This window comes from Camelus bactrianus, chromosome 20 (genome assembly GCF_048773025.1).
Source record: "Camelus bactrianus isolate YW-2024 breed Bactrian camel chromosome 20, ASM4877302v1, whole genome shotgun sequence".
Taxonomy (NCBI): domain Eukaryota; kingdom Metazoa; phylum Chordata; class Mammalia; order Artiodactyla; family Camelidae; genus Camelus; species Camelus bactrianus.
Window position 1 is genome coordinate 3,161,410 of NC_133558.1, and position 25,288 is coordinate 3,186,697.

The window sequence follows — 25,288 nt, forward strand, 5'->3', positions numbered from 1 at the left end:
TACCTTCTCTGTAAACCACCACAGTTGAGGAATTGGGTCAATCAAGAGTGTGGTTATCCGGGAGCTGTATGACTTAGCTGGAGGACCCATCCTACAATGACTCTGTGTGTTGGATTCATCTGGTGCCTTTGCTTTAGAGCTCCTTGCTCTCCTGCCTGGGCTCTCACATCCTCGTTCCCCTCCCATCTCCGCTGTCTCCCTCATCTCCCTGCCAGAGTCCGAGAAAGGGTGAGGCCGGCACGGCCTCCCTGAGCGCCCCGGGCCCTGTCACGGTCCTGGTTCGTTGGCAGTGGGCGGAATGAGCGGGGAGGGGCAGGCGGCAGGTCACGAGTGTATCGGCTCAGGGCAAGTTCAGGGTTCTCCAGCAGCTCACTCCCCTGCCCGTTCTCCCGGGAGGCTCACCACTCCAGCACCTCCCTGTCGCCCTCCCCAGCCTCTGCCTGACCAGCTGATGCAGGTGCGAGAAGAGATGTGGCCAAGAAACACAGCCCTCCAACTGGACGGGGGAGTCAGTCTTCTTCCCTTCATCCTCACCCTTTTCTGCCTCCCTCGCCAAGCAATAAACAAATAAATAAGAGATTCAGGGCCTTGGAGAGCGCTGCCAAGCAGCTGGTTTGTCCAGTTGCGGTTCCTCACACTTTCCGTGGGAGCGAAGACGGGGTCTCCAGGGAGGCCCTGCAAACCAGTCCAACCCGCAGGTGACTGGGAAGGAGGTGACTGGAAAATAGCTCCTAGGAAAATGTTTGATGCCATTTTATTCAGGCTCAGGCTTAAATTCCTTATGACCTTGCAGGGCGGAGGGGAACAGGGCGGAGGGGAAGCCCTGGGGGGCAGGACGGAGGAAGCGTCCTGTGCTGATTGATGAGAGCAGGGGGAGGTTGTCTGAATCGGTGCTGTTTATCCCGCAGTTAATACCAGCCCCTCGGGGCAGCAGCTGGCTGGACTCCGGTGGTGCCACCCTGGCTGAGGGTGGTGGGGGGGGGTCTCGGCCACATGGCAGCCTCCTCGGTGCGTCCTCCAGCCAGTGCATCCTCCCTGAAGCACCAGCCCCTCCTGGTGCTCCTCACACATCCTTTCCCTTTCTCGGGGCTCTATCAATAAAACCACTGAGTTTTGTTATTGTTTTTGTTTTTGTTTTTGTTTTGATAAAGGAATAGAAACTTGAAGGATCCTAGTCTGGTATTTTCTTCCTTGCAGGGATGGAGGTACTTTAGTTGAGGGTGTAGCCCTCGGAGAGCTTTCTTGCTGAGTATTGAAGAGACGGAGACGGGGGGTAGGGGTGGGAGGTTGCGGAGGGGAGCCAGTCCCTTCTCCCTCCTCCCGTCTGCAGCCACCCTCCTCCCGTCTGCAGCCTCCCTCCTCCCGTCTGCAGCCTCCCTCCAGAGAACCACTGGCAGAACAGAAATGCCCTTTGCTGAGCCCAGCCCAGCCTCACACAGATTGAGCAGAAGCAGGTTTGGAGCCGAAGCAGGTGATTAGTAACTGGCCCACAAGGTCAGCTGCTGTGCCAGCCTGAGAGGAAACCCGAGGGCTTTCCCCCAACCTCGTGCTCAGCCTGGGGCACCCTGTGCTGGTTCCCCCGTCTCCGGCTCCACAGTCGACCTTGCAGCCCTCAGAACAAAGTCTAAGGCGGCCCTCAGCATGTCCACGTTTCCTGTCCATCATCCCTTCATCCCCTCGGCCAAAAGGATCTGTCCTTTAATCCTCTGAAGTATGTACCTAAGGGATAAGGCCGCCCCAGCGCCGTGGAAGTGAGAATGCGGTCCTCTTCTGGCCTCTGGGAGGAAGGGTGGCACGGCTCGGATGACCAGTGGGTCAGAACAGTTGGGTCGCACTTGGTCCTTGTAGTTTAAATTTTAGGAAGCCCCGGCCTGAGGAGGAGGAAGGGCCATTCCCCTGCCAGCACTTCTCAGGTGCACTTGACAAGATGGCCTTTGTGACGTCATGGGGGACAGTTTTGATCAGACGACAGTGTGAGGTGCTAAGTGCTTTCTTGCAGAGGTGGAGACTTGGGCTCAGAGAGAAGCCGAACCCGGGGACTCTGTGCGGTGGGCGTCCTGTGACGGCAGCGTCTTCCCGTAAAGTGATCACTCACCGCCTTGCCCTCCTTGTCGGGGGGTTCTGGCCCGACAGAAGGCCGGGGTGTGTGCACTCCATGTTTTCTTCTTGTGTTGAGTTTCTCTTACTGAGACTTCTACCTGCTTCGTGGAAGGTGTGACTTCCCCAGGAAAGGGCCGTAATCTAGTGACCCCATTCAGGCTTTGAGCCATGTTTACAAAGATGGCGGTGTCTGCCCCTCTGCCCCAGGGCACGTACCACTTCTCACGACCTCCTTCCCTCTGGCCTGTGAGCTTTTCGGTGGCAGGGATGGTCTGAGGAGCCAGGGGAGCCGGCACAGGCAAGACCCAGAGCAGGGACTGGTGGGTGCTGGCTGTCTTGTTCCCAGGCTCCAGTTCAAGCCCCTCTTTCTGCCATCTGTCACCTGAGTCAGGGGCGGGGCTCTCTCCATCAGGACCCCGAGTTCGCGGTCCGTTTACCTTTACCTAAGGCGTCAGTCCCACCTGCCCTCTGTGAACTGTGTCGTAAACTTTGTTGGACTCGTGTGGATTTGGAGCAGAAGAAAATCCTGCTTCATGTTTCTCCCTGACGTGAGGAAGCTGAACTCTTTGTTATTGAAACAGAATCTAATATCAACAGATGGAATTTTATCTTAAATATAGAAAAAGAACAGTTTCTTTTTAAAATGTGACTCACCAGCTGTGGCCATTGTTTCCCTCTGTTATATAATTTCTCTGGGCAAATGACTAAAAATTGATATCACTTTTTCTTTAATTTTCATTTGATCTAATATTTGGAAACTAAAATGTTTGTTAGAAAGTATAATAATACAGTGGATGCCTGTACAGCCACCACCCACCTGATCACCAGCGTCTTGCGTATCCTGGGATTTCCTCCCATCCCGTCCCACCCCACCCCCTGCTCCTCCCTCTCCCTACGAGGTTTTCTCAAAAACAGGTCATCACAGTTAGCTTTGTGTTCCATATCCATTTCTCCCCTATGACTGAGGGTTGATTTAGACTATTTTCTTGAAAAACCAAATCAGTAAATGTTTTCAGAAGTAGTTTGCCCGATGCCCCTCCCCTGGGCATTTCTGGCTCCGAACAGGACAGAGCACAAAGCTTTAGACACAGATACAGGGGGAGGTCGGCCCCCGGGGGCTAATTCTTATACACTGTGGGGTCAGGAAGAGATACCAACCCATAGTATCAAGGGATCTGGCCTAAAAGGAGCAGCAGACGAGTGGAGGGGGAAGAGGATGGGGTGAGGAGGGAATGAAGAAGGTCGGGTCCAAGGGAGTCCATTCTATAAGAGGCCTAAAGTTTGATCTTTTCTCCAGTTTTGAACAAGCCACTGGAAATCAGATGTCTGAAGTTCTTCAGGTTAATTTTGGTTTTGCTCCTTTTCCTCTGAACACTGGAAGAGTCAGAAGGCCCGCTCTGCATGAATGCAGGCAAGTCCAAGTTCCTGGCTCTCCCTCACGGCACATCCCGTCCCTGTGAGGACGGGGACTTGCCGAGACTGAGATGATGTGAAATGAAACAGAATCCGCGAGCACCTCAAAGAGGCCCTGCTCGGAGCTTCTGCCGTTTCCAGCTTCTGCCGTTTCCAGGTTACTTGGGGTTGGGGGTTAGCAGACCTGGCTGCCCGTGATGTATTCTCTCCTCTAGGACCTCCGTTCACGGACCTGAGGCACACGGAAGGGAGAAGGGTAGATCCCGGTAAACACGGTTAACTGGGAAAGCTTGTACTCACAAAACTCTAGGTGATGGCACTTGAAATACAGTGATTGTATAAGGCTGTGAAGATACAGGCACGAAATTTAATGGAAGATGTAAATGGTTGTGCAAAACTTCTCCAAGTATTTTACCTCTGGGAAGAAAAGCTAGGTAATGCTGGCCCTGAAGTCTCCATCTTTTAACCTGAAAAAATGAATTTAAGAAATGAAGCCTGTGGTAAGTTCTGAAGGTGACATACAGAGACCGAGTAGAAGACGGAAGTTTTCCATTCTAGAGACCCGTATTTCTTCCTTGAGACATTTATTTACTCATTTATTGTTTTCATCACAGTTTTGTTAAGATGTAATCCATGTCCTCGACAATTCACCCGTGAAACTTGTGCGACTCAGTGGCCTTCGGCAGGCTCACAGAAGTGTGCGACCTTCTCCACAGTCCATCTCAGGACATGCTCGTCACGCCTAAAAGATATTCTTTGACTTTTGGCATCTGTGTTCTGTGCGAATGCTCGGCCCGTGCTCTAAGGCAGCAGTCTGCGCTGCAGGCCTCACCCCGCTGCGGTGCCTTCTTTAACCCTCAGAGGCACGGGTGAAATTTTACTTGAACAAGGATTGCTGAGGCTTACTTTTTTCGTTGTTTCTTAAGTTCAAAACCATGACATTCGGGCAGGGCTCTTAAACTGTGCTCCGGACCCCTCCGCCCTACAGAGCCCGTGGGGCCATGTGCGCTGGTGGCCTTTCCCACTTTCCTAACTGAGGTCTTAGGAGCCACCCTTGTTTTCCTTGCGCCTGGTCATATCTGATTTGCTTTAAATAAAGAATTCTTGAGCTTTAAAGGAAATTTGAGATTGCTACCAAGTCCAAACTCGTTCTGCTCGCCGCATGACAGGCTAGTAAATCAGGAGGAGGGGTGTTGGGGCAAAGAAGAACAATTTTAGCCAGCAGACCAAGCCGGGGGACTAAAGTCCTGGGAAACCATCTTCCTCAAGTCAGAATTCAGGCTCCTTTTATACTAAAAAGGGGAAGGGGAGGTGATTGTTGCAAACCTCTTCGTGTCGGAATCCTTTGTTCTTACAGCTGTCCACATGGGTCAGGTCAGGGTGTCCCTGTAAACCTCCAACAAGACAAGTGTTCTTTTCTTTTCTTTTCTTTAACTTTTTATTGAAGTATAGTCAGTTAGAGTGTATCAATTTCTGGTGTACAGCAGAATGTCCCAGGCATACATATACATACACACACATATTGGTTTTTATATTCTTTTTCATTAAAGGTTATAATAAGAAATTGAATATAGTTCCCATTGCTGTACAAAAGAAATTTTTTTTTTATCTAAACAAATGTCATTTTCTATTCTGCAACTTTTTATCTCTGTATGAATGGGAAAATGTTATAACCTTAAAGGTCAGAACCTTGAGAATGGGCTCTCCTATGTGTTTCAAGCTCTAGGCAACATTCTTTTACAGAATGTGCAGAACCAGCACGGCTAAGCCCAGGAAACAGAGCCCAGGGTTAGAGCCAAAGGAACAGATCAAATATGGAGTCAGGTTTGTTCTTCCCTGTTACAAGAGGATTCAGTAAGATTTGAAATTCTGTTTCTGTTCTTAAGAACTTCAGTAGATAGTTGGGGGCCGTACTAGGGAAACAGGAAGTTAACTCCATACAAAGTTGCCAGAATGATTGTTCCGCGTGATCTCATTGTGGAAATTCTTTGTTTTCTGTGGATCTTCAAACAGAACTGAAATTCTGTCAAAAGATAAGAACAAATATGGGAAACTTCCTGAAAGTTTGGAAGACTGCTTAGAACTTGGTGTGGGTCTCCTGTGGTTTCTTGATGAAGTAACGGAACAAAGGTTTCCCGAGCGGGCTCTGTGCCTCCTTCTGACCAGCACGCTGTGCTCCTGGCGCTCGGTGAAAATAAGTAAGAGGAAAACAAAATGTTGGAACAAAGGGAGGAAATCTGTAAACATCAAGACAGCATGAAGCCTTGAGTTAGAACAACCTGAATTTGTCAAGTACCAAACCTGCCAGCCAAGTCTGAGAAGCAGTTTTTTTATTACAAAACAATTGGATAGGATTAAAGTAAGGGCTCTCATTTGGACGTAAAGCCAAGTCATGGGTGGTGCACACTATTTTTATAGGTAACACTGATTTTTAAGTTAATTTAGAGAAGAACACGATCACATAGACGGTAAACAGACTATAAGTGCTTACCAATCAAGATAATTAACCTAAAAGCTAAATGAGTCAGTGAGAAAGGAAATGTCGCGGAAGGCACCCTGGGGATAAACGTTAGATTTGGCCTCATTTACAGTTGCTAATTGGGCTGCAGGGGCCACGTGAGGGAACAGGGTTAGAAGCTGAGCTGGTTCCGTTGTTGCAGAAAAAATGTGTTATAGCTCGGTTGTGACAGCAACCTGGATCCAGGAGAGAGACCAAGCAGCACTCGCAGAGTTGGAGAAGTCAAGTTCATTACACCAGCGAGCCCAGAGGAGTTAACACTCCAAGCTTTGGACCCCATCTGTACGTTTACACAGGCTTTTATAGGCTGCCAGTTTACACTTTGCAACATCATATGCAAATAAGGTATAATGAAAGTTGACTAATTAGGAATAAGCTTTGTAGAAATGGACCAATCAGGAGGGAGAGAAATAACCAATCAGAAGTGAGCTCCATGCAAATGAAGTACTACAAATGGACCAATCAGAAGTTAGGGAAATGAACCAATCAGGAGTGGAGGAAATAACCAATCAGGAGTGGAGGAAACAACCAATCAGGAGTGAGCTCAGGGAACCAATAGAATTTTAGGGGTAAGTAAGCCGTTTCAGAGGCAAAACGTGAGAGAGAGGCTCTGGGCCAGGGAGCTGGATGGTGCTGGCGGGAGGGTAGTGGCGGTGCCTGGGGGCCCTGCCTCACCGTGAGCCCTTTGTTTTAAAGGGGAGGCCTTAAAGCGGAGGGGTTAAGAGCCCGGCCTGGCCCAGCATTGGGTCGTGGCTCTGCTGCTTCATGGCTGGTTGACCGTGGAGCGTTTTCACCTCACAGGGTCCATGGCGACATCAGGAGGGGCGAGTCCGGAGCAAGGAGCCAGCTAGGACGGAAGCGTCCCGTTAAACCCCAGCCTCACTTCCCGATAAGCCCCGTGTCCCGCCCCAGGCACTGTGGCGTCCTGGTGAGTTGCCGCCGGGTCTTGGGCAGCTGTCAGACTGTGTGTCCGTTGAACTGTCCGAGTCCGAGTTTTGGTTAGAAAACGATGAAGGATGTGCTATAGGGATGTTATTTCATGTCCTCCTCCCTGCGGTCTGCTCAGCAGACACTGTCTCTGTTTTATATACGTTTTCCTCAGGGGTGTGAACACCGGCAAGGCCGAGGCCGCCGCCTTTGATCTGACAGCTGTCCTTCCCTGGTGTGGAGCAGGGAGTAGCCAGGGCCAGCTCCCCGTGGTCCTCCTCCAGGCCCAGGAGGACGCCTGCCCCCAGAGGGGCTGGGCTGTTTCCCGGGGCCGCCGTGGCGAGCACCACCCTGGGGGCCTCAGACACCTGTTCTCCGCAGACCTGGAGGGCCTGTCCCCAGCCTCCCCTAGCTTTGCAGACTTTGGTGTCCCTTGTCCTGCAGACCCATCACCCCAGCCTCCGGCTTTTTCCCACGTGGCACCTCCCTGGGTGCACATCTCTGGGCTCAAATTTCCCTTTTTATAAGGACACCAGTCATTTTCGAGTAGGGGCCTCATTTTTAACTTGAGTCCCTCTGTCAAGACTTCTCCAGGTTGAGTCACATTCTCAGTTATTGGGGGTGCCTTAACCTTGTTACCGTTTGTTCGCTTGAAGCAGGTTTGCAATACAATAGTCTGGGTTTTTCTCCGTGATTTTAAAAACTGTCTCTGCCATAATGTCTACTGTATGTTGTTATTTGACGTCTGGGGGGCCCCGTATTCCGTTGACTGCGTTGTCCCCTTGACTTGCTCGTGGGTTCCTGACGCCAGCGCTCACCGCGGTTGGGCTCCTCCTCCCATGTCTGTCACTGAAGAGGAGATTTCATGCTAATTCTTGGCAATCTCTGCCTCTAATCTAATCTCCCTAAATTTCCATGTTCCTTAAGTGGCCAAAGGGTCCTGTCAAAGGGAAAGCACCGCGTAACCATCCAACTCCCGCATCTCTTGTTGCTACACTGCCCCGCGGATTATTTATCACAGCGTCTTAACTCTTAAGAAAGGATGTTTCTTGGGAGCTGTGGTGTTTTGTCAGGAGCGCCTGGATGAGAGCTTTATTATGTTCACTTGAAATGTGTGTTCCGAACCCATGCTTTGGTTTGACAGCTTTATTGATATTTCAGTTTGAATAATCATTTATGTTTGAATATTTGGTTCTTCAGAGGTTTTGCCATTTAAAAAGTTGTGTACTTTTTCTAATCAGTGATTCACCAAGGGCTTTATCAGGCTTGGTGTCAGTGAACTTATAAACTTGTTCTTCTAACACACTTACAGTTGTGGCAGATATTCCCTTGGCTGGAAGGTTTCATAATTACATAGTGAAACGTTTAATGAAATGTTTTTTTGCTGTGGTGGTAACGTATAGACATACACCACCACAACCATCTGTTCATAAGTGTGCATATGTGATACATATATACATATTGGTGAGGTACGTGTGTAAGCCATGTAAACAAATGTGCTAACTTCTAAAAGTATCTCATTTTAAATGTAAATTTTATATAGTGAACTCATTAGTGAGCCCTAATAAACTGGAAAAGTGGGGTAAAATGGGAGAATGGCTCCATTTGTGTTTATCACATCCTTAGGGGCCTAAGTTATTAATGATTAGGAGCACTCCCTTAATAATTAGAAATACTAACACAAATAATGACATTTCTAATTGAAATACCAATTTTGACAAGCCCTTACTTATTTCCCTATTAAAACGGCTTCCTGAAAGTATCGCAGGAAGTTAATGAATTGCTTGTTAATTAATTGTGAACTTTTCTCCTCTAGTATCCAAGTGGAAAAAAACTGAAATATGATGTATTCAAATTACTCTGTACTAAACTGAACATTAGTGATAATGTAAGTATAATATATAGTAATGTCACACATAAGTGTGATAAGAATCTGTAACAGTCATAATGGAATTTGCTAATTTTGAATACTGACTTACTTTTTAAGTTCATTTTGTTCCTGAAAATTCAACTACTGAAATAATGTCTTGCCAGCAGTTTCTAACTAACCCAAGTGAAACTTTCCATGAAAACCTTAAACATTGTCAACCAACTAACCAATCAGCCTGTCTTTCCTTCTCTCATTTTGTAGCCTCTCAGCAAGTACCCTGCTGTGATGAACGACATCTCCTTCTGGCTACCTCCTGAGAATTACACCGAGAACGATTTCTACGACTTGGTCCGAACAATTGGAGGAGATTTGGTGGAAAAGGTTGATCTCATAGACAAGTTTGAACATCCAAAGTGAGTAAAAAAAACTTTCTGATTTTATCCCCTTTTGTCTCGACGTGGCAAATGGCATATGGAAATATATATAATACAGTTTTGCTGAAACCCAGTGCACAGGAGACAAATGTCTTCTGAATTTATAGTGAAGATACAGCGTATCAGAAAACTCTTTCTATATCGGTACTTTCTGAAAGTCTTTCTAAAGTGCATTTTTAATCTTTCCTGCCTTGTAAACAAAGTACGTAAAGCAGAAGGTTTTAAAGACCTTGGAGTTTCTCAGTATTGTTTTGGGAAGTGATTTCTTGCCGTGTCACATTCCAGGCACCAAGGAAATGAAGCAGAAAGAGCAGTGTGTGGAGGAAAAGCTGTTTTATTAGTCTCTCAGTGAATATTTATTAAGTGCTTACCACTTGCTGAGGCCTGTGTTACGTCCCAGGAATTAAGTGTGTTCCAAACAAACTTGGCTCTGCCTTCTCTGAGGGTTTACAGTCTTGTGGGAGAAGCAAATATGAAGTAAATAACTGCACAGATTTTTGGTGAGTGCTGTGAGGGGAAAAAACATGGGTCATAATCAAAACACTGAGTTTGGTCAAGGAGTCAGGGGAAAACCTCTTTGAGAAAGTGAGGGAAGGGGAAGGAGCATTCTAGAACGTGCATGTGAACCCTGGGGGGCGTGTCATATGTGACTTCAGGAGGGGCAGAGAACACGGCAGCTCAAGGAGCTGGGGCAGTGGGTGAGAGGCGGTGGGAAGAGACGTGGATGCGGGGTCAGGCAAGAACCAGGGCTTGCAACGTCTAAGACTGGGAATGGTACCCTGATTGCAGTCAGAACAGGGGACCATCGTGCGCCCCGACCATCTGGAAGCTTGCTCAAGGACTTAGGGAAACAATATTCCCTGAGCTCTTGCATGTGCAAAGCTGTTTATCTGTTTATACTTAAATGACAGTGTTCTTGGGTATAAAATCCTTGGCTTGCCCATTTTTTTAGTAAGGATCTTGTAAGTGTTGCTCAATTGTCTTCTCAGGTTTAACTTGAAATAAAGAAATCTGAGGCCAGACTCCACCTTTTTCCTTTTCTCCCTAAAAGATTCTTTATCTTAACAATTTAATGACTGTGTCAGCATCCATCTCAGTGTTGACTGGTCTCCCTGGTGAGTGTATTGTTGCCTCTCACCAGATTTGGCTCTGCCTGGGTCTTAGGGAAGTTTTCTTGAATCATATCTGTTAGGATTTCTTCTGAACCCTCCTTCAGGGATCCAGACATGCATGACCAGCACCTCCTTTGACCTCTCTGCCTGCTGTTTTCTCTCTCGTGTTTTAAACTCTTTCTCTCCACTTCGTTCTGAGGGTTTTCCTGGTCAGTACCGTCTCTGTCCCCCCAGGTCCTCTGTGGTCGCTTCTGACGCCTGTCCCATTTCCATCTTCAGTTACTTTGCTTTTCCCCCTTTTCTGAGTTCTTCAGGCTCACGTTTCAGTTCTCCTGTTTTCTCCCTGCCTCTTCCTGGAGTCATTTCTGCTTTGTGATTTTTCCTTCTTAGAGGAATCGCTTCATTTGGTTTTTAAAAGTCACTGCAGAATATTTGGCTAGAAATTTCACATGATCAATGGCAGGATTTTTCTGTGACTTCCCTGTTAGTAAGTTTTTCTGCCACTTTCCATATTTTTTTCCCTGTATTTTAGTAGCTGCATCAGTGGTGTATATATAGATGCCTTTCTGTCACTCGTATTTGAAGGCATTGCGTTTTCTGAATCAGCGTTTGCACAAGGCCGAGGGCCGAGGTCGGGGCTGGCGTGGTGGGAGGGGCCAGGCAGTCATTCAGGCTAGTTGTTTTCACAACTGTAAGGCATTTTTCCCTCCACTGCCGAAAACCGATCTTCCTTTAAGTACGGCTCATTCATCTCTTGGATTCTTTGCGTGGGTCTGCCTCCCCCCCAGACCTGCCCTTGTTACACACAGATTTACCTCTGTGCAGGCCCATTTCAACGCTTGGCGGTGACGCAGGCTTTGCACCTGAGAGTGTAAGCCCGGCTGCGGGGAAGACATTCGTGCTCGTGCTTGCTGAGCTCCGCCGCTCTGTTCCTACTTTTCACTCCCTCCCGTTTGGCTTCTACTTGACTTCAGCTGCTTTGGCAGATTTTAAATATATTTTGGAGCTTACAGACAGTATTTGTCTGCTGACGTTACAGAAAATAGACTATATCATTTGCCGGGGTCCCTGGCACGGGGGAGGTCCTGCCTGGAGCGTGGACCTGTCTTCCTAGGAGGCAGGGATTGCCGTAAGGTTCCTGTGGCAGAGATTGCTAGTCATCACTCAATATACAACCTCCCACTGTAAAAATAAAATAGTCTTGTTTTTATCTCAGTAACTTACCAACCAACTAAGAGTGTACACTTCTGAGCTTCCAGAGCAGCAAAGTGTATCTCTGTGGCCAAGTTTAGCCAGTGATTTATAAGCAGACATTTTTAGTGGTATTTCCAGAAGTTTCCTTAAAAGCTGGACTGAGGCTGTCCTTTTCCCTTTTTGCTGCCTGGAAGTGGATGTAGTGGCTGGTGCCTGGGCAGCCATTCTGGACCACGGTGTGACCTTGGCAATGGAAGCTGTGTGGTGGGAGCAACAGCATCAGAGTTGCCTGAGTCTCTTAACACTAGGGTCGATTCAGTCCTGGACTTTGATGTGAGAAGGAAGTATCTTGTTTAAGCTGATATTTTTCAGATTCTTATCAGTACAAACCTTGCTTTTATAGGCCTGAGGAAAGGACCTAGTTGAGGGAAAGAATGCGTTATTTAGTAAACATGGCCCTCTGTGTACTGGCTCTCGGGGAACAGCTAGGGCGGGGTGGCAGGCTTTTTCTGTTGGGATCAGATGGCGAATATTTTTGACTTTGTGGCCCCCATGGTCTTGGTCACATCTCCCCAGTTCTGCCGTGATGGATGCAGCCACAGACGAAGCAAAACTGAGTGAGTGTGGCTGTGTTCTAGTTGTGCGTTACTCACAGAAACAGGTGGCGGGCTGGATTTGGCCCATGGTTTGCGGGCCCGTGATATTGGTGGGAGCAGGGAGATACAGGTAATTTTTTAAAGGACCCCCTCTCACAGACTGTGAACCCCCCCCCCCCGGGAGGTCTTTCCAGGAGCACCCTGTGTCCTCCTGTTCTCCTGTTAAGAGCCCCTGCCTCAGTGGAGAGGGTGTCGCTCAGTGGGTAGAGCGCGTGTGTGCCCGGTGTGCACGAGGTCCTGCGTTTAGTCTGCAGTACCTCCATTTAAAAAAAAAAAAAAGAGCCCCTGACTCAAGTGGTGGCAAGGGACCCTGTGCTCGTCAGTGCAAACCTCAACCTCAAGATTTATTTCCTTCTCTGAACATGTAAGTCAGGTATTTCCGGGTAGTCCAGAAGGGCTCTGCCCCCTTCTTTGCCTCACATCAGAAACTGTGAAAAATACTGGGACAGAGTGAAGGACAGAGGCTTGTCTCTGAATAAACAAGTTGTTGGACAAATGAGGTGTTATTTTTTGAACGAGAACAGATCCCAAGATGTTTCAGGGGGAAACTGCTGAGCAGAAGCCTAATTTCAAAATGTTAGACGAGTGAGCAGTTTTTTTCTTGATTACAAGTAGCAGTTTGAGTCCTGAAGGAGGATCGGTGTTTCAGGTTTGAAGAAGGTGATGTTTTGTTCCAGTTCATCCCCCAGAACCTTCTCCCAGGGGCAACCTTTTCCACTTTATGTGCACCAGTATTTTTAGAGTCCTGAAATTTCATGTCACAGAAAATGTAACAGTGATTGCCTCTGGGGAGAGGAGAGCTGGCGTCACAGGGTGTGCTCTGATACCTTTGGAATATTGCACCACATGCATGTACTGAATAATGAGAAAACTTCAGAAAATAAATTACGTAAGTCAACATGAGAACCTGGTGGGAAGAGTGTAGCCCAGTGGTGGAGTGCGTGCTTAGTGTGCACAGGTCCTCGGTTCAATCCCCAGTACCTCCAGTATGAAAAAAAGTAAGGAAGGAAGGGAGGAAGGAAGGAAGAAACCTAATTACTTCCCTCCCCCCCAAAAAAACCCCCAAATTTTTTTAAAAAGAACCTAGACATCATTTTTTGATACATTCATGAGTACGCTGATCACTTTAGTCTCTAAGTCTGTGCAACTTCAGGAATTGTGGTGTGCGCTGTTTATCGCCTCCTCTAGAGCAGTTGCTCACGCTGGTTCTCAGCCCTGGGTTGGAGAAAGAGCAGAGCTGAGGGAGAGGAAGCCGTGGTCTTCACCTGCCCCCCCTTCGTCGGGGGTGCTGCTCAGCTATTCCTGAGCCGTGGAGATGGGCTCTGACGTGCCCTGGACTTGGGTGGAACCAGCTTGGCTTGAGCCGAGGGCAGAGCTTCTGGAAAGTTAGAGTGCAGGGATTTAAGAGAAGTATTTGATTGCAAAGAAGAAGGGGTCGGTGGTGAGAAATGTCTCAGGTGTCTGCGGCAGGGGTTGGCTGGAGATGTCCCCAGGTGTCCTCTAGTTGTCCCCAGACCAGTTTTGCTTCGGGATTCACACCATGGTCCCAGGGCCACCGCTCGCTCTGCCACGTCCTGTGGTGCAGTCACGGACCCGGTTTCCTGAGCCTGTGGGCGGTGGGTCAGGGTCTGGTGGGGGAGGGCTGAGGGGAGCAGGCCGAGCTCCGGACACCAGCCCCAAGTCTCCGCCCTCTGCCGCCCTTTATCTTCCTAGCAGCTGGTTCTTTGTGGTAATTTTTAAAAATTCAGCAGAAGTTGTGCTAGAGCACTTGCCATCATTTGTAACAGAATTCTGAGAGGGGCCGCAGCATGAGGGCCTGGCCCTGCCTCTGAGTGGGTGCGGGGCGCACGTCACGCGCTCACAGCTCCTCCCGGACCAGTGGGGGCACAGTGCGGATGCGGCAGTTCGGGTCTTGTCCTCCCCCCATCCCTCCAGCCTTTCCTGGCCTTCCTTCTTTTCCTGGGGTGTTGATATGGCCTTGCTGTGTCAAATTGCATCCAGCAACAGTGCCAACACGTAGAACATCTGAAGTAGGAAAGGGTGGAGGTGCGCCCGGCATCTCATCTCCCGAACACGACAGCTCTGACTGTCATCACATTTTCCCCCAAGCTCGGCTTCTTCCACGTGTGCATCAGGTGGCACCTCCTGCATGCAGAGGCTGGTAGACGCTCTGTGTATCACCCCCTTGGCCTAGGGCAGGGCTTTCCAACTTCTGCTCTACTGATGTTTGGGGCCAGGTAATTCTTTGCTCTGGGAACTGTCCTGGGCACAAGATGCTTAGCAGCTCAGCTTACTGGGTACCAGTAGCATGTCCGGCCCCACCCCCTTATGACAGCAAGAATGTCTGAAGACACAGTCAAACGCCTGTTAGTTGGCCAAATTGGCCCTAGTCGAGAACCACTGGGACATGGGTTAATGGAGAATGTTTTCTTATGAAAAAAGCTTCTTAAAATGGTGCTTGATTTCTGTGTTACGACCAGTGAGGTGAAGAGAGAGAACCTCACACGGGGGGAGGGGTTTGCTCCACCGGAGCTCCTGGCGGTTCCACGGATCACACCTGCTGAAGCGCGGGAAAGCCGGGCGGGCCGGACAGGCTGCAGGGGGACGAGGAGCGCGGCGGCTCTGACCTCTCTGTCCCCGTCGCTCTGTGTCTACCCAGTCGCGACTTCTCTGTTCCATTTTGTTTCTCACACTCTCTCTGCCCACCGTCCCACCAGGTAGTGTCTGTGATTCCTGTATCTTGCAGAGTTCCGAATGCCCTGCCCAGCCCGGGGTCTGCGCAGCCCTCAGACTCCAGCTCGAGCACCGGCTGCAAGCCCCCCGCCCAGTTCTGACCCCCTCCACAGAGGAGTCTGGTCAGTTCAGCTCAGCTGCTCTCGCCCAAGCGGAGATCACTGAGCAGCCGGCCAACCGGCTCCCTGGAGTCGGACGCCCACCCACGGTCTGATTAGCCGCATGGGCCAGGTGGACAGGCCTCTCACCTTGCTTCACAAGGGAGGAGGGTTACTGTGTACACAGAGCTTTATGTTTTCTTTAACCTGGACTCAGTAGCTTCTGACTCAGGCACCACCATTTCTAGACTTCCTTGAACCTCACACAAGGGGCAGGCTGTAAAGAAATTTACCAATTAATTCTTGAGTGCCTGTGTTACAGGAAACATTGGCTTAATTGGGGGCACAAGGGAAGATCCCAGTTTTTATGGAGCCAAGAAACACAGGAAGAGTGAACTTAGCAATAAAAGGCACGAGGTGACAATACGCTTGGTCAAGCCTAATGAAGGCTGCCTGGTTTCTTGCACGTAATTGATGCTCAGTAAACTGTCATTGACCCAGAATGAGAGGCATGTGTCTAGGGCTGTAGATTCAGAGGAAAGAGGCCATCGGCCTGGAGAGATTCACCAGGGAGACAGGATGGCAGGCTCTGTGTGTCCGCCTCCCTCCTGACACCCTGTGACTGGCACATACCCTAGTCTTGATTCTAAGTGACGTGAGTGAGCCCTCTTTCGTAGAAACCCTCAGTTTCTGTAAAAACAACTCTGGGTTGTTGGACTCTTGTTGTCAGGACAGAGTCACAGTGGCCGCTTCAAGACAAAGGGGATGTATGTCAGGAAACACCTGAATGAGAGCTGGAAAGCCCCTCGGAACTGAGGCAGGTCCAAGGCCGTCTGCATCTGGGGGCCTCTGGCTCTGTCCCCCTCCTCGGTCCTCCAGCCAGTGCCCCCCCCCCCCCCCCCCAGTTACACACACGTTCACGTCTCTGCCCCTTTCTGCCTTGACTGCAGTGTTCTCCTGCCAGTCTCTCCGTTGTCCCAGGACAGATTCTGGAAGGAACCAGCCTAACTGGCCGAGCGAACTGTCGTCACCCAGGATGGGCAGAGCCCTTGGCACCAGGCCACTTCCTGGGGTTCTAGGGGGTCTGGAAGAGCCACTGTTGGTTCAGGAACTCAGTGCTGGCCAGTCAGGGGCCACCGTAGACAGCCCGGCCCGCCCTCCTGGCAAGAAGCCAGAGGCTGAACATCTTCAGCCAAGTGGGCCCACTGGGCAGTTTTCAGAACAAACGTGAGCGCCGCCTTCCTGGTCCCCATCCTTGTGTCAGGCCCTGTACCTCCTCCTGCCCGTGGGCTCAGTCCTGTCTTTTATTCTCCATTTGCACTTAAACCTCTCCAGGCTGCTCCACTTGATGGAACTCACTGGGGGGTCCAGTGCACGGTGGCGCCCCTCCACCTTCCCTCAGTGCCTTAATTGGATGCTTAGTTAATCCTCTTTCATTCCTTAGAGGCACTGTTTTCAGACGGCTGGAAATAGCTTACGGCATTGGAGGGAGAGGCAGTGTAGTCCAGCAGGAAGAGCTCGGGGTTCAGAGCCAGAAGCCATGGGTCGATTCCTGACTCTCCACGTCCTGGGTGTCTGGTGTTGGGGTACTCTGAGCCTCCGTTTCCTCAGCTGCCATCTCTACCACTGTTATCTTTAAGTGGCAGCTGCAAAAATAAGATGGGCCTGTATATGTGAAACGCTTTGAAAATCACAGAATTCTAAAAAAAATTGCTTGGTATTAGAGGATGAATCAATAACTCTCACAGTCAGCCTATCTTGGTTTTTGTTTCTGTTTTTGTTTTTTTAAATAAAGAATGACCTCAGTGTAGCTAGTAGTCTTGGGTTTGGCAGTCAAATGCAGTGACGAGGGAGCCCTGATCCTAGGTGGAAACAGAATGAGACCACACAGAAAACTGTCACTCTGAGGTATAGTCCGTCACAATGTGTCCATCTCTGGTGTCCGGTGCAATCATGCATATACATATATACTTACGTTCATTTTCATGTTCTTTTTCATTAAAGGGTCCACATTATGACTGACTGTACTTCAGCTTAAAAATTTAAAAAATAAATATAAATAAAATAAGCTGTCACTCTGAAATGACACACAGTCTCCCTACAACTTGAGGAGGCAATTTTTAATCAAGACAGAAAATTAAAATACTTTTTCCCGTGGGGTGGATGCTGGCCAGCAGGGCTCTGTAGTCAGGGCGACCATGCTCTGGGTTGTCTGCTGGCAAAGTGCAGTGAGCAGTGGCAGGTGGCCTGGTGCCACTGGTTTGCAGATCACTCCATGGTCTTGTTTTTGAGCCAGAGCCAAGTTAAGTGCAGTTAGCGGAACTTAGAGACTGGCCAGCCAGGAAGAGCCAGCTTCAGCTGGTCTTCAGAGGTGATGTCCCCTTGAAATTGACAGCTCACAGTACCAAGGAGACGGCCGGAGGCGGCGGGGCCGGCTTAGAACTCTCCTGGCTTCTTGCCCTTCCTTCACTTTTACTGCAGCAATGGTGGCAGGAGTGTAAGAACGTCTACTGTCGCGGCTCAGACAGCCCAGAAAGCAGTTCTAAGATAGCTATTTTTAACCTAATATTTCTTTTCCCTGTTCCTTCGCTCCTCTTCTCCTCAAAGCCTTCTTTTTAAAGCAGCCCACGAGGGGTACATTTTATCGCTAACACAGAGCAGCCCCGCCGGCCAGCAGCGTGAGACACATTAAAACACAATTAGTTCCGTCCCTGACCTCCCCGTCCCCTCCCTGTCCCCCATCACTATGTACTGAGGGATTCTACTGGATTACCTTCAGCAGGGCCCCAAGGAGCAGGTCTGTGCAGAACAGGGAGGCAGCAGGCGCTGCTGGGTGAGGCGAGGCTGGGCGGGGGGCCGGGCACTCCGTGGGCTGCGTCCCTGTGACCTGCTGCGTCCCAGCCCACCTTTGTGGAACTGAAAACCAGCCAGGAAGCTGCTCTCTCCCCATTCATTCTCGAGTAGCAGTTCTCAGGGGGTTCTCTGGCTGTGTCTCCGCTTGGCATCCTGGGCACCTTTCTGTGATGTGGAGACGGAATGCTCTTTCCAAGATGCAAGGTGGGAGAACTTCACAACCCTCAGTGTCACCCTGTCCCACCCCCAGCAGCACTGATCAGAGTAAAGCAAGTGACAGTGTGCCCCAAGGGCGGCCCATCAGGGGCAGCAAGTCTCAGATTTGTTGGCAGAAATGGGATGGGGAGGGGCAGCCCCACCCCATCATTTGGGACAATTATGAGAAAGGCTTTCAATCATTTGGGGTCTTTAAAGTTGTTATCTGTGTTCACAAGACCACTTCTTAACACTGGCTGCCACCCATATAGATGCCCAGAGCCAGCGGGGAGAGGCAGCCTTCCCCCACCCACCCCACTGCCCGTCCCCTCATCTGTCACCTCATGCTTCACACCCCAAAGAGGCTTTGCCCCAAATGTACCACGCCCCTCACGGTCAGTGATGCTGTCGTGGTGACCAAGAGACTCACAAATCCAAATATGGCCCTGACACTGCACGACCGCAAAACTGTACGTAGCATCACCACACAGTTGTCCTCATGGGCGGTTTTGGAGCTGGGTCTCTAAAATGGGCCTTCTAAGGAAGTCCCAGGTGCGGACAGGTCAGACTGTATGGTCACTCTTCAAAAATTCAGATTTCTGAGCAGAGACGCCCTGGCGCTGTGAGCGTCCGTCAAGCCCTGGGCCTTGAGCTTTCTACTGTATTTGGATTATAGAACATAGTAGCTACTCGATTAAAAATGTTTATGCATGAATGGTAAAGAGCAAGAAAGAACGTCCATTCTGTCATGTTTCCCAGGATATAACCAACATCCCTTTTCTGTGTAGACCAAAAAGACACCCCAGTTGGTAGCATTTTCTGGTTGAGTGACCAGAACTCTTTCCTGTCGATATGATTGTTTCTTACGGGAGAGAAAAGCAGGGTGAGGACTGCTACTCAGGAACAGGAGTCAGGTTGCAGTGAGCTGGGTTCTGAGTGAACTGCTGGTTTAAAAATAGTGTGGGTTGGACCAAATGTTCAGACAGAGAAAAGGAAGGAAAGAAAAAGAGGGGAAAGTGCTTTTCAGAAGGTTGGTCGTATCCTATATAAAATGTGTTTTAAAGCTCTGAGTTCCCAGGATCAGGAACCTGGGGGGTCGGAAGGAAGCAAATTACTCATGGTTTCCTAGGAAACCCTTTTCTGATTGGAAGAGGAGCGATCACAAGGCTGGATAGAAATTCAGGCAGTCACATGTGATGTGTTTATGTGGATGCTTGTTTGCCACAAGATGAGGAGCTAGGGAAGTTACAGGAGGAAGGTAACGTAAGCGGAAGGAGATTGCTGTCTGCAGACGGAAGGCAGAGAAACTTCAGATCTCCTGATCGTGGAGTTTGCAGACCGCTGTGCACTGAAGCCGTCCTGTCGAGAGGAACAGGCGTGGGGGACCCGACGTGGCTGTCGGCCCCGCTTTCTGGAGGCAGCTTTGGCTGGGCTGCACACACAGGGCTGATGGGGGAGCGTCCACACTGGTCCATTGGGTCTTGCCCCTCCGCCCCGTTGGTTGGCCCAGGGTGAGCACCTAACAAAGCTGGGCTAATTGGCCTCTTCTTGGTAATATTTGGGTGAAAAACACAAGAGCTTAAGCTCTAAGTGAGCTTCCTGGGGCCCACCCCTGGCCATGTTTCCCACGGTGGGGAGGACGGGGGAGCAGAGAGAGAAGCAAGCGGCAGAGTGGAGTGAGAGATGGAGAGAGAGTGCTGGGGGTTGCGTACCCCCCCCCACCTCCCTGTGCGGGCTCCGCTGCGCTGGCCCCTCCCACAGTCCTTCCCCGACTCCCCCCACCAGTGTTAATTCCCCTGTCGTCTCAGCTCTTCACGTGGGTTTCCATCACTTAGAGACCAGATGGGTTCCAGTGACTCTGGGCAGTGGAAGAGGGCAAAGAGGGAGAGGAAACAGGCTGAAGCCATCAGCTTCCTTGTCCAAGAACTTGGAGCAGCCCACAGGTGTGCTGCGGCTGGCCCTGGGGCTCCAGAGGTTTCTATTCAGTGCAGGTTTTAAATGGAGCCAGAGTAGCTAAAAATTAATGCTCTCAGTGTGATGCATCCATCCCAGTGAACACGCATTGAGCGCTTGATGCGGGGGAGGTCCTGGGCTGTCTGTGGTATTCGTGGTCAGGAGGTATAACGACGACTGTTAAAAATGAGCTCTCGTCCTCAAGGAGCCCCCAGTCTTGACAGGAGGTTGGTGCGCGGAGATACCTGCTATCGCTGGGCAAAGGGCCTTAGACGAGAGAGGCCCCGCCATGGTGTCAAAGAGGGGCAGTCTCTTGCTTTGCCTTAAATGCTCAAGAAACTTTTCCAGATCACAGTCCAGCTGAATCTTGAAAGGCAGACAGGAGTTAGATAGGGACAGGGCAAGGCAGAGCAGGCAGCCTGCACGGAGGCAGGAGGACAGAGATGGGAGAGGAGTTCAGTGCAGTGAGCCTGGTGGTGGGTGGGGGTGGGACAAGCCGAGAGTCTGAAAGGGGCCAGATCGTACAGGTCTCATGTTCCCTTCCAAAAACATGGGCTCACCTGTAGAGCACATGGGGCATCATCGAGCTGCTTCACCTGTTGGCAGTTTATGAATGATGCTCTGTCTTGCCCGTGGAGACCAGGAGTAAGGTTGGCAGCAGGAAAGGATGTCTGCTTGGTCCAAGTGAGAGGAGGTGAGTCTGCACCCAGACGTGGCAGGAAGGAGCCTTGATGGAGAAGATATGTAGGGATTAAGATCCATGGGAAAGGTGCGGGAGAGAGGCTGGAGGAATGACAACTCCAGAGCCTGCATGCGGTGACGGAGAGGATGGCGTGGATACAGAGGTAGGGAGGGGGCAGGGAGAGCAGCGCTTCGGCAGGGGTCACTTGATGACTTTGCACTTCTTGAGCTCAGGTGGGGCGCACAGGAAAGTCGACCTGAGAGCTCATGAGATGGGGGCGGGGATTAGAACACGTATTTGGCAGCTGGAGCACCAGACGTGCCCGAGACCCCAGTAAGTGTCCAGAACGGGAGAAGAGGCAGATGTGGAGAGGGCCCCAGGGAAGACTCAGGGAACAGAAGAGACAGTGAGTTGAAGGGACTCAGCAGGGTGACCCAAGACGCCGAGGTCTGGGCGCAGCGGCTGGGATAGAAGCCGCAGGAGGGCCAGCCTCGCCGAGGCGCCGCGATGGAGCCCGGTCGCTGGTGCGCCGCGGCCACGTGGGTTTGGCCCTTGGAAGGTCTTCAGTAGCAAGTTCAGTTGTAGAAGATATTTTGGATAATCAATTTCTTCACCTTCCACTGCCCCTGTCCAACTTTCACTTATATTTATTCCACAAATGTTAGTAATTAGAGGATACATGAATTATGGACAGATAGCTAGGGCTGAGTTGTTCTGGAGCAAACAGAACGTCCCGACTCTGGCAACCAGGCAGACTTGCCTCTTGGGGGCTGTGTGACTGGTGATCTTCCCTCCGAGTAAACGCTGTAGGGAGGCTGCGCCTTTCCGCCACTTCCCTGTTTTTGTGTTCCCTCCTGTATAGTCAAGGGGTGGAACAAGGCAGCTGAAGGAGCTCGCCCAGGCCCCCTGTGCGGAGCAGGAGTTGTGCAGACGTGGTGCTGAGAGAGCAGCTCCCCGCTGCGGGGGCCCCCTTAGGACGAGCCTCACTGGGTCCGCCTCCTAGGGCGGAGCCAGTGCATTCAGCTCAAGAAAGGATGTGGCCTAATAATTAAGACCTGGAAATATGAGTAGAATTTAAAATTTGAACAATACTTTGATCAGCATTTCTTAAAACAGCACGTGGAGAAAAATCTCCTTAAGATCACACACGCATCCCGCTGGTTTTGTGTGGCTACCAGGGCAGGGTCACCTCCTCCAGAGCCCGAGACCCCTGGGAACGGAGCGCAATACCGGACAGTGAACGCGCAGGTCTTGAAATCGGACCTGACCTCCACTCACCTCTCAGCCCAGAAACAGGCTTCCCAGAGCGTGAGGAAGAGCGCCAGGAAGGAAGTGTGAGGGACACGTTGCAGGGAAAGCAGAGGAGAGTCGATTATATTTAGAACGTTGTTTTTTAACCTCGATTGAATCAGTGAATACCTGCCCATTGAGCGTCTCCGTTTCAGGATTCCTGCTGCAAGGGAGCCTGCTTAAATATGAGTCCCCAGTGCTGGTATCTCATGTCTGGTACAGGAACGTACCCGGCAATATTACACAGATCAGACTCTGGAGAAGCCTCGGCTGAACAGAAGCTATTCTTAGCGTTGTTTAAGTAAAGGAGATCAACACAGCTATTCAAGATGGAAAAATCCTAATAGCACGACATCAAAATTCAAGGACCCTCCAACCTTCAAAGCAGAGCTGTTTCAAGTGTTTCTCAGGAAGCGAAACAAATGTGTCTTAGAGATTTCAGCGGGGCCCCCAGGCTACTGGTACCCACTCCTCCACACCCTACGCCCTGGGTGGAGCCCCCCCCCCACCTCTGCATCACCTGAGGTCTTGGATGCCGCGCTGCCCTGCAGGTGCCTTTGCTTGGCCACTGGCTGGACCAAGTGCAGGTTGAAATTGGCCTCTATAACAGGACCCAACTTTGACATCTATGTATCGAAATCATGCTATTTGACGATTTTAAATTAGACTTTGACTTGGTTTCCTGTGTAGCGCAGTACAGCTCATGCTGTAAAGTAAAAACGGCAGGGCAGTTACTGTTCTCGTAACTGCAAATTTGTTTAATTAAAATTACATTCGATCGTGCTGACACACTTCTAAGTAATTGTGAAAAAGAGCTCTGATGGTACGCAGCCTTGAGTGGCTAATAATTGTACTTAAAAGGAGGTTTTAGTTCCATGTTGTCAGTAAACGTGAACGTTAAAGTTTGAGTAAAACAATATCAATAATTTTAAACCTTTGTATTTGTTTATCACTTGGGCCTTTGCATTGTTTTTTTCTTTGTTTTACTTTTTTTATTGAGTTATAGTCATTTTACAATGTGTCAAATTCCAGTGTAGAGCACAATTTTTCAGTTATACATGAACATACATATATTCATTGTCACATTTTTTTCACTATGAGCTACCGCAAGATCTTGTATATATTTCCCTGTGCTCTACAGTATAGTCTTGTTTATCTATTCTACATTTTGCATTGTTTTTAAAACCAGTTTCTCACCCGATCTCCCAATGAAAACAGGGAAATGATATTTGTTAAAATGTCCGATGGGAGTGTTCCATGGAAAAACAGATGTAAACAATCCACAGCAGGTGTGAGGGGTCCCGGCCTCACGGGCATTACTGCATCTCAACTCTGAATCCGGAGACTTTCAGACTCAGGGATGAATGACAAAGTTGGAAGGCCCTCTCCCAACTTGTATTTTTTACTGCGGTGAGATTCACCTGATAAAGTTAGCCATTTTCCAATGAGCAATTCAGTGGCATTTAGTAGATTCGCAGTCTTGTGCAGCCATCATCTCTGTCGAGTTACCTAGTTCCAAGACATTTTCATCACCCCAAAGAAACCCCGAACCCATTACACAGTTCCCTCCCATTCACATCTCGAGCCCCAGCCCCTGGCGGCCACCAGTCTGCATCCCGTCTCTAGGGATGTCCCTATTCTGGACACTTCAGACACTGTGTGACCTGTTGTATCTGGCTTCTTTCACTTAGCATAATGTTCCTGAGTTTTATCTACATTTTAGCGTGTGTCGATCCTTTATGGCCCTTTATGGCTTGTTCTCTGTTGTATGTGACACTACGGTTGCTTATTCATTCATCCTTCAGTAGACACAAGTTGCGTCCACCTTGCGGCTACTGTGAATAATGCCGCTGGAAGCATGTGTGTAGAAGTATTTATTCGAGTCCCTGTTCTCAGTTCTTTTGGGTGCACACCTAGAGTTAGAATTGCAGCGTCGTTTGGTGATTCTGTGTTTACCTTTCTGAGGACCTGCCATACCGTTTTCCACGATGGCTACATCAGTTCTCACTCCCAGCAGCAGCGTGTGAGGGTTTCAGTTTCCCTACATCCTTTCCAGCGCTCCTCCCTCCCTTCCTCCCCCTCTCCCTCCCTCCCTCCCTCCTTCCTTCCTTCCTCCGGGTTTCGATTTGTTTTTCCTTAGTGACTAAACGATCTTTTCATGTACTTCTTGGCCATCTGTAAATCTTCTTTGGAAAAATATATATTCAAGTCCTTTGACAGCTATTTAATTGGATTGTTTGATTTTTTTTTTTTTTGGTGTTGAGCTGTAAGAGTTCTTTATATATTCTGGTTTCTAGACCCTTTTTGCTGCAAACTTTTTATTGCCTCCAAACCTTTTGAAGCTTAAAAATTATTTCCTTCTTTCCTTTCTTCCTTCTTTTCTTTTTTTACATAGTGAAAGTACTGGATTTTGATTTTGAAAGTAATGGATCTTTATTTTAGGAAAGGAATGCTTAGGGAAGAGAATTTAAATTCCCCACAGTTCTTCCACTCAGAGATAAGCATTCTTCTGTCCTTTTTTCCACTCTTTTTTAAAAATATGTAGGATAAGCATGCATATGTTTGTATTCAGAGAATTCTGCTTTCATCATGTATTCCTTTAAGTTTTAATGCTTTTTTTGACATAGAAAAGTCACATTTATTTACATATACCTACCAGAGCATGTTGTTTCACTAATTAGTGAAAGGCATCTTTCCATATATTTGTTAATCTTTTGTGTTTCTCTCTTAATGTTCAAATGCTTGCTTTGCCTACTTTTTCTATTGGGGTTTTATAAAGGATAAAATATCTGGTTATCAGCTTTTATTAATCTATTTATATACCAGGAATACTAGTCCATTTTCTGTTAAAGTTGTTACAAATTCTTTTCCAATTTTTACCTGCCCTCTATTATTCTGTTTGGAACATAGAGATGTTATTATCTTTTTTTTTTCTTTTTGGTATTGTTACATGAAACATTTTTTTATTCTTTTCATATAAAAAGTCCTTATCCATCAAAGGATCATATAAATATTTACTTACATCTTTTTTCCTAGGTTGTTTATTAAAATTTTTATTCCTTGTTCCCTCTGGAATGTGTCATGTGTTGTGAGATGAGAGAATCAAACTTTTTTTTTTTCCCTGAGCAGATAACCATCTTTCCTGACGTCATTTATAAGTTTGGTAATTTGCAGTAAATGAGTCTGTCACCAAAGACATGAAACCAGTAATTTTAAAAGACACTTTAAACAGTGGCTTGTATATGAACTGGATCATCTGT

The 25,288-nt window shown here is 48.9% G+C and overlaps 1 protein-coding gene across 6 annotated transcripts in view; it reads left to right on the forward strand.

The window, feature by feature from the left end:
* FARS2 (phenylalanyl-tRNA synthetase 2, mitochondrial) overlaps positions 1-25,288 on the forward strand; it is a 247,342-nt gene that overhangs the window by 128,445 nt on the left and 93,609 nt on the right. For 4 of the 6 annotated variants that reach the window (XR_006719611.2, XM_045505625.2, XM_045505620.2 and 1 more), the window contains one exon: positions 9,090-9,241. Coding sequence is in view for 3 of the 6 variants with exons in the window: in XM_045505625.2 (XP_045361581.2) it covers positions 9,090-9,241 (152 nt within the window). In the remaining 3 variants the exon portion in view is untranslated. Of the gene's footprint in view, positions 1-6,832; positions 6,960-9,089; positions 9,242-25,288 lie in introns of those variants that run through there. The other 2 variants (XR_012500924.1, XR_006719612.2) reach the window with 2 other exon arrangements.